The sequence below is a fragment of the Gallus gallus genome, chromosome 4 (genome assembly GCF_016699485.2).
Source record: "Gallus gallus isolate bGalGal1 chromosome 4, bGalGal1.mat.broiler.GRCg7b, whole genome shotgun sequence".
Taxonomy (NCBI): domain Eukaryota; kingdom Metazoa; phylum Chordata; class Aves; order Galliformes; family Phasianidae; genus Gallus; species Gallus gallus.
This window is the reverse complement of record NC_052535.1, coordinates 64626098-64635466: the sequence shown is the minus strand read 5'-3', so window position 1 is coordinate 64635466 and position 9369 is coordinate 64626098. Positions and strand designations below refer to the sequence as shown.

At 43.0% G+C, this 9369-nt stretch overlaps 1 protein-coding gene across 22 annotated transcripts in view; it reads right to left on the bottom strand.

Moving 5' to 3' along the window:
• Nucleotides 1-2874: 2874 nt before the first annotated feature.
• Nucleotides 2875-9369, bottom strand: part of CLOCK (clock circadian regulator) — a 55311-nt gene continuing 48816 nt past the window's right edge. For 17 of the 22 annotated variants that reach the window (XM_046939816.1, XM_046939820.1, XM_046939819.1 and 14 more), the window contains one exon: nucleotides 2875-8338. In XM_046939816.1, coding sequence (XP_046795772.1) covers nucleotides 8162-8338 — 177 coding nt within the window. In that variant the 3' untranslated portion in view covers nucleotides 2875-8161. The remainder of the gene's footprint in view (nucleotides 8339-9369) is intronic. The other 5 variants (XM_015285399.4, XM_040698662.2, XM_040698663.2 and 2 more) reach the window with 2 other exon arrangements.

Here is a 9369-nt window from a genome sequence, read left to right as displayed (position 1 = left end):
GTTGCCTTCGGAGAGGTGTGGCACTGTTCAGTTTTGAAATCCCTGTAGACTTGAGATACAGGTTACTGCCATAAGATGTGTATATAGATGGACAGATATCACACCTGAGGTGGCCTACCCTTATGGGCAGTCTGCATCCTCAGCTAATGCTTGTAGTGCTGGGAGAGTGAGCAGTAATTCACTTCTGCTCCCCCATGGCTCTTTCCCCATCCTCCCCTCTACCCTCAAATTTGGAAGAAGTTACTGATCTCTAATGAGGAAAAACAAACTGTCACTGCCTCTCTACTTCTCCTTGAGCCAAGAGATGAAGTGAGAACTGTGTGGTGTGTGCGTTAAGGTGACGAGTTACAGCACTGAGAAGAGCAGAGGGGTGGGTGAGCAGATGGGGCTGACCTGAGATGTAACGTTGAAAGAGATGTGCAAGCTGTGGAACTGTAGCCAAGCACTTGAGGAGGACTGGGGAAAAGCAGGGTAAGGAATCACCTGGCAGTACCATGACAGCATCCAAGTCAGCTTTCTCTCAGTTGCATGGAAGTGGTCAGTAACTAATGGTCAGTTCTGAAGCTGTCCAGAATGATTTGCTTTTGCCTTGTAAACAAGAATACGGATTAGCAGGGAATAAAAGCATGAAGAATAGCCAGAAGAGCCAGGTATGGGTCTGATTTAATGCTTTTGGCCATGTCATCTTGCCCACAAGGATGAAATGCAATGCTTGCCTGCTTCAGTCCTGCAGCAGCTCTCGGGTGGGGAGGAGGAACCATTTTCAGGAGTGGGAATTACAAAATCTCATAAACCTTGGCTGCAAGACAGCAGAGAGGGCTTGATGCTGTGCTGCTGGGACATGTCTGCCTGGGCTTACAAATGCTTATGTCCTGGGATGTAACTGCTGCTTAGGAGAAAATGGCGTTTTTGGGGAAGGGAGCTGCTTGTTGTATTCGCCAGTCGAGGCCCTGCTTTCCAGAACTGAAATGTACACAATTTAAATAGTACTCTTCCTTTTAAATATTTTGAGTTTGCCTCGCACAGTAGAATGAGAAACAGAGACTAAAGTAGCTGGAGCTTTTGATGGTTCTCTGCTATTTTGTTTGCTCTTGTGGCTGGAGGATGTTAAATGTGGTGAGTGGATGCTTAGGCAGTGAAGATAAGGCTCTGCAAATCACCACACCAGCAATGTGAACACAAGCAATGACCCAGCACAGCCTTTCCAACCCTACTGAAGCGGGATGCATTATCAGTTCCGGCACACATCCCTGCCAGTTCCAGGGGAATTTCCACATCAGCTTCTAAAGCAAGAATTTGCATCTCAGGCTGCAAACGCAATGGAAACTTCAAAGTGCAAACCACCTCCAACGACTCATTTCCAGGCTTGAACACTGGAAACAGAATTAGATGATACGGTCAGTTCTACAGGGATGGAAAAAAGCCTCTCGCCAGTCAAAGCTGTTTGAAATGAAACTGGTGCTTGTTATTTTCAAGGCTCCTAACTGATTCACAGCCCTCATTACACTGCACGTGGCAAAGTGCACTAAGCAAAGATTAAGGTAAACTTGTGATCTTCAGTACAGAGTTTTTCAGAAGAAGCCCAGTGAGCCAAAGTACAGGTCGGGCTCAGAAACCAGCCTGTGCTCAGAGCAGTGCAGGAAGGCCTGCGTTTCGTGAGCTGCTGCTTGGAGGTGCGATAGGCAGATGCTACTTGTGGAAATCTGCAGGTTAATAAGTAAGCGATTGTAAGTAACCGTATTCAGAGCTCTCTAAAAGGCCGCCTGCTGCTGTACAGCTTTCCTTTGCATCAAACAAACTTGGATCTTGAATGAAGGGGATCGTGCGGTTTCATCCAAATTTACCCAGAGTTATCCTGAGCTGTTTGCATGATGCTGGATGCTGTAGGAGGCTGCTGACGTGGCATTTTCTTGCAGCTCACCTTGCTGTGACCCAGAAGCCAGCTCTGATGGCAGGTTGCTGCCACAGCCTCGGGCTGATGTTATTGCTGAGATGCAAAGCAGTGGCTGCACCCATCTGTGTGATGTGCTACAGAGGTATATCCTCAGGCTGACTTACGCTTACTTCCTATGTGAAAACAGAGTTGCCAAAGGTGTTTGAAAGAGGCTGTGTGCTGCCCTGAATGCTGAAGATTGGAATTCTTGGTTGTTACCCACTGCCCTCTGACTGCTGAGGTCTGGAATTTGTATGGCTGGTGCTGAGGTAGCTAACCTTTGGATTGCTAATCTCGCCAGGTACCTAACATTCTCCTGTAAGCAGAGCTCCTGTTTCTCAATTCGCACAACAGTGAAGTGCCACTGAGCAGCACTGCTTCAGGTGCTGCCGTAGTTATTTATAGTTACAGCTCTTCTGATAAGTGTATGGAAAAATATATTGATATTTCCAAAGTTCAGATCTAGGAAATGTACTAACTGTGCTCTCAGCCTTACTATCGGTGGGTGTAGACAGTTTTTAACTGGCGCTCCTGCAACTTGTTTTCTTTCCTGTGGCACGTGGGGTTGCTGAGGGGCTGGAGGAGGTACACAACCTGCAAAAGGACGCTGCCATTCCCAAAGGCAAAAGATGAGTAGCTTAGCATGGGCATCTGCTGTGATGATGACAGAGAGAGAGAAGAACAGCAGACTGTAAAGAGTTATTGATCACTTCCTCCAGGTATTCAGCTTCAACTGTGGGACCTCCTCCTCTCTCACCTTCCCTTAAACATTTGGTTAACTTCAAATTATCCAATTATTGCCCTTGGCATTCCCGCTTTGCTCGGTGAGAGGTCTGTAGCAGCCTGTAAGGGCGGCAGTGTAAGCACACGAGCTGAAGGTCTCGGCCATCGGTGCAGGCCGGCAGTTAACGAAGAGATACAGAGAGCAGACAAGAAAGGAGTACAGTATGCATTTTTACTGAAGTCTCACAAGTCATTTCTCTGGGGAGGGAGAGAAGGTAAAATTGACATCAAGCAACTTCTCACACGTCAGTTGTTGGGGGGTAGAGAGTGCCTTTGTTACATCTGTGGGAAGGGTAGGAGAGCACTTCACTGTGAAACTCTTACCGAAGTGACATGAAGGAACTCAGGAAAAAATAAAATTCTAGAACCTTTAGAAGCTACAAAAAGCAAAATTTTAAACGTTACATTTATTCAATTAAAAAAAAAAAAATTGACAGTTAGTAATGGTCACACGAACACCAGGGAACTGCATCTACATTTCCTGACGTCAATATGAGCGGCATTAGGGGTCGTTGGTGAACGAATACAGAGCAAATGCCAGTTCAAAAAATACAAAACAAAACTGGAACCCGAGACGCTGTGAAATCAACACTGCTTAAAAACTCAACATTCAATCCGATGTATTTTAAAATAAATAGGTTTTACCTTCCTTCTTAGAAAGCACGACTCACCAACTGCTTTCAAAGCAGTAACGCCTTTAAGACCATTCCCAAAAGTGTTCCATAAATAATTTACCCACTGATTGTCTATTAATGCAGCATCTCTCAGTCATAGCTAGGCTCTCTGTATAGGCCACACAGTATTTTGTTCAGACACAGTGTTTTGTTTTGTGGGTTTTTTTTTTCCCTCCTTTTTATTTAGGTACAATTTCTTTGAATAGAGCGTTATCATGCTGGCACAACTCATGCAGATGACACAGCATGAAGTACAACAGAGCTTAAATCACCTGGCTAAAAAGAAAGACAAGGAATGTAGTGTTACAAATCATGATACTGAAAAAGCAACCATCCAGTCTCAGGACAACCACAACAGTTTCGAATGTCCGCTCACAGTTGTCTCACCTACTGTAATTGGTTTAAATACGTCTTTTTTAATCCAAATTCATTTAACTCTTCAACTTTTTTTCCACCAGGGATAAGTAAAAAAATAAAAAGTTAATTATTAAAACTAGTCTCTCTCCTTTTAATCAAAATAATAACCTTTTTTTTTTTCCAGTCCTCTGACTGTACATCTAATTTTAAGAACGATTTCAAATACAGAAACTCATGAATGTGGCGTCCGACATCTCCCGACGCCGCGACATCTACAGCACTCATCGCAATACCCGGGTTAAGTTCTCTGAACGTATGCATGGTTTTTGAATCGACTTCAACATCTGCACAAGGCCACATCTTTAACCCTGCGGTACACCGTCACACACGTTATAATCCTAAGGGACACTTAGAATTACTGAGCAGGCAGGTGGGCCTCCAGATGAGTCTCTCTCATAGGCAACTGTGCAACGTAAAAGGTCTCCTCCAAAGGAAGCCATCATCCATTCATCCTTTCCCCACGCCATGTAAAACACGAAGCCAACCAGTTCTACGAGCCTTTCTCATCTTGCACTTTGAGCCTCAAAGGATCACCGTATTCCAGAAACATTTTCCAGAAATGTCTCTGTTTGACAGTTTTACACATTATTCCTCGATGCCCCCCCTTAACAGTTTCACTGACTAAAGAAATAAACTGCTTTTCAAATAGTCTTTTCAGTAAAGTGCTTCTTATTACTCCAAAAAAATAAACATAAAATAAAAGATAGAAAGTGCTATTTGAATCTTAAGAGAATTTCTCTTTCCATGAAAAACTGCCTGATAGAGCTTTCTTTTAATTAATTTTTTACATAAAGCTGAAATGAAACCTACCTGTTGTAAGGATACTGGGTTACTGATTTTGGTGTTTGGCAGCAGGCAGGATGCCCACACGAGTGGCGACACACCGGAACCATAGTGCAGAAGGTAAACCTTCTAGATGAAATGGAAGGCATACGGAGAGCTCCTACTAGAATCTTTTCATATTTATATACAAATATATATTAAATATAATATAAAAATAGCTATATATTCTTTTTCTCTGTAATTTTCCTAGAAGCTTTTCTTCAAATCCTCGCCCATCACAGGCGAACAATGTCTGTCTTCTAAACTCCATGCAACTCTGTCTGTTTCACTCCGTTCCGTACCACCGGACCGTGCCTTCACAAATACAACCCTCTCCTTAACAGACTCCTTCCCTTCTGTCAGAGTCATTCTGTAACATCTGCACCCCAGAACCTGCAGCATCGCAGCATTCCTTATCATGCTATTGATTAGGATGTTGCAAATAATCTATGACTGTAGTAAATGATTCAGGCAGAAGCAAAAGGCTGATTAAGAAAGAGGCGACAGCCTGGTCCTCTTCCCACTAAAATCAGGGACAGCTCAGCAATTGATCCAGCAAGGGGGAAGCCGCAGACACCTGAAATATACACCTTTGAGTCAGCAGCTGTGAAACGAAGCATTTGCACCCTTGCACAGAACATGGAATGAGTTCTACATACTTTTGGATAAAGTTTGCCCGATTCACGGTAGGTGTTTGTCAAAAGGATGCTGTATTTTTCCAGTTTCTTTGAATTTCCCCACCTTCTATGCTTTGCCTACTGGCTGGTAGCTCTGCAATTGAATGAGCTCTCTCTGAGGTTACAAAAAGCTTCTTGATCAAAGCTTACATTTCTTTATTCTCTTTCAGCAGCCCTGCTATCACTGACTTCTATTTTCTCTCACCTAGTTCAGCATTTTACCAACAGACCTATAGCAGCACGTGAGAGTACTGGGGAAGGGGGGAATGGGAAGAGAAGTTTAAATGGAGCTTCATATAAAAAGCTGCATCATTAACTGGCTGGCTGTTATCTCTATTTTTTGTAATTCTCAGTATAATAGCTTAATAAAACTATTTTACCACTATTCCGTGGTTCTAACAGCACTATTAAAGCTCTCCCAGATTTCTTTTTTAGTGCTCTGTTATTACTGTAAATGGTTAACAATGTTTCTCTAACCTACTTCCATTAAGCAGCAGTGCTGCTAGCACAGACCTCCGGTAACGCAGCTCATTTTCGAAACAGGTGGATGGTGCGGCAGCAGAGCAGAGCAAGGCAAACTTTGTTACATGGAACTCTACAGCAGCGGGCTTCTGACCCTCATCCCAGCTCAGAGAATGGCAGAAATCCTTTTAGAGAAGGGGAATTTCTCCTTGCTATGTCTGGTACTGGCACCCCCTCCTTGCTGCGAGAGGCCTCTTGGAGCAGAACGCAATCTAACTCTCTTTGGTACTGTATTTCTCACGCTCCTTCCTTGTTCACGACTGTGCTTTTTGGTACCAAACTCTTGCTTTGTAAGTGGGGAACAACAAAGATGCAATGGTGGGACACCTGGAGAGGCAAAGGCCAGCCCCAAAATGCCATCAACGGCATGGAGCGCTCGCTGAACTGGTGCCACCCTCCTGCGGGTTTGGCTCACCCAGTAATACAATCAAACTGTTCCAGAGTACAAAACAGTCCGTCACCATTTGGTTACATTCATTCAACTCTCCTCCTCGGTATTCAAGATTAATCCAGCTTTCTCTCCCTACTACTAATTTTAACTGCGTTTGCTGTTTTACTTTAATTCTCAGATCTATCTGCGTTTGTTTATTTTCCTCTAAAGTTGTGGTTTTCACAAACTAGTACCATAAAACCCTACCTAAAATAGCACATCGTATCTGTTGGAACTTTTTATTTTCTTTATAAAGTGAAGTTGCCTTCTGAAGTCTTAGTTCAGTGATATCTCCTAAATGGACCATGAGCTCCCCCGAGACATACTCTAAACACTACAGAAATGATTTTTGGCTGTTATTATTTGAAATCGGGACACCCTCCCTACTCCGGCTAAAGGAGTACTCTCTGGTTTTACATCTTCAAGAACAATACCTTCAAGGTCTGAGATTGCAGAGACTCCTCAGTTTCTGACTTAGTGTTTGAGGGGGAGCAGCACTCAAAAAACGCTCACGTTCTCAACTCGGATCATTATTGAGAAGATCACAATGCAGAAACAGCTATGAAGTAGATACACGAGTTTGGCTGACAATGCACTAAGACTTCAAAATCGAGAATGGTTACAGATTCGAGACACCGTACGTCAAGATGTTCAACATTATCACCTGAATTAAAATCAAGGCACTATGGGTTTTTCTGTCGCTGTTAAAATGACCCTGAATTAGTTCTGACTAAAGAAAGATCTAATTTTTGAATGAGAATAAAAAGATTCCAACATATTTTAACAAGTTACAATTCTCACCACAGAGAAAGTGGTTAAAAAGTGCCCAAAAGGTTATTAAATGTAAATATATTTCTTGTGCAAATTACTCCTATAACTGAAACATTCTTGAAAATTACCGTCTTTTTTTTTTTTTTTTGCTTTTAAACATTTTACATAAATATTTCCAACTATGAACTATATCAAAAGATAGCTTTGGGGAATAAAATTCCAAACCATCCGCAAGGAAGCAGTGCAAATTCCTATTATTTTTTTTTTTTTTCTCAAATAAAATGAATTAGGTATGAAACGATGGATGATACCCATGAACCTGAACACCCTGAACCCTGATGCATGATCACCAGTTCAAACGGCTTCGTCAATAATTTAACCTCGAGAAGTCAACTGACCAACACACCATACCTCACCGAACAGACTGGGACATCACAGACAAAGCACAAACGGGAGACTTGTGCCCACACTGAGGGTGAAAGTAACGATGCAGCATGTTGTAAACAAAGGGGCAGAACAGAGGAAAACATCAGTCTGAGTATGGCGTGAAAATCTGCGGAAACATATTCAAACCTACAAATAACAGATTACATTTCATGCATCATATAAAATATTTTGCTCTTTCTCCTTTTATGCAGACATATACACAATATTTTACAGCATCTGTACAACAGAGAACTGGATTTCCCACAACATTTTCAAAATATTTACTGTCCCATAATCATCTGAAAAAATTAGATGTTTGTCGGGCTATATTCCTGGCATTTTTTTTCTGCTAAATCAAACAATTGCTCTGTGTCCATTTTAGTACTTTAAAAATGTACAGAACTGATAAAAAATACCAATATTTTCAGCATCCCTCTCATTTCAGTCACATTTTTTGATTTCACCTGGACAAATTAACACATGGCAGCAAACCCTTTAGAGCACAGAAACCGGGACAACGATCAAAGTTGGCCACGTCCCTGCCATCACCTGGTGGTTTTCCTTAACAGATTCCAGAAGTTAGCTGTAGGTCTCAATACCGCGGCGTTAGAAAGGCTTTGTACTGCTACCTCTGCAACTTCAGTGCAAGTGGTTATGGAGCAGCCCCCTCCCGGTAGCTGACTTCCCAGAGAGGCAGAGCCCCCAGCTACTGTGGCTGCGCTTTGGAAGGATCCGTCATCTTGTCAGTTCTGTGCCGTGAGAGCTGCTGCTGCTGCGGCTGGTGCTGCTGGTGGTGGGACTGAGTAAAAGTGCTTTGCTGTAGTGGGAAAGCAGCAGAGAGGATAAGCTGAGCTGACTGATTTCCGTGAAGTAACCTGGATGTCTAAAACACGCAAACAGAAGAAAATTATGTTTTCTGCTGCTCTGAGAAGCGCAGGCCTGGCTGCTTTGTAACGTTGTGGAAGAACTGAGTCAAAACAAACTTCTGATTTGGTCACTGAAGCTGAACCAACAGCACAAAGATTAGTTGGCATTAATGGAGATACTTAGAGCATTTGATAAAGCAGCTGGTCTTCGCGATTTCCTGCGACAGTGGGTAGAGCACATGGCAATTTGTCCCCATTTCAAACCACAGGAGCATAACGGGGCTTAAGGAATCTATTTTAGCCATATACATCTGTTGCTGCAGCCACACAGGAAAGCAGTGCCTTGGCGTGCCAAAGCATAACTTGGCACAGATCAAATTTATCCCTGGTTAAAAATCCAAGGAAGAAAACCAAGGAAGCTGCCCCATTTGCAGACCCAAACATCTCCTTTGAAGGGGATTAATCATTACTGCAAATAACGCTTATTTTTAATGTCGCTTTCCTTAGAAACAAAAGGTGACGGTGCTGAAGAAAAAGCAGCGAAAGATGGGTACAAAAGGAACTGAACATCTCAATCCAGAACAACTACATCACTGGGGCACCTGCAGAATCAGACTGGGAGAAGGAGTTCATAAGCATGAGGGAAATCAACTTTTTACATGGGTAGGTAGTGACAGGACATGGAGGACTGATTTTAAACTAAAGGAGGGAAGATTTAGATTAGATATCAGGGGCAAGTTTTTTACTGAGAGGGTGATGAGTTGCTGAGAGAGGCTGCCCAGAGAGGCTGTGGATGCCCCGTCCCTGGAGGTGTTTAAGACCAGGTTGGATGCGGCGCTGGGCAGCCTGGTCTAGTACCAGATCTGTAGGTTGGTGGTCCTGCCTGTGGCAGGGAGGTTGGAACTTGATGATCTTTGAGGTCCTTTCCAGTCCAAACTATTCTGTTCTATGATTCTATGAACACAGGCAAGAAAAGCACTGCTCCTTTCCTCTCTTCTTTAAAGAGAGGGAAAAAAAAAACAAAAAAAACCCCAACCATGTGCCTTTC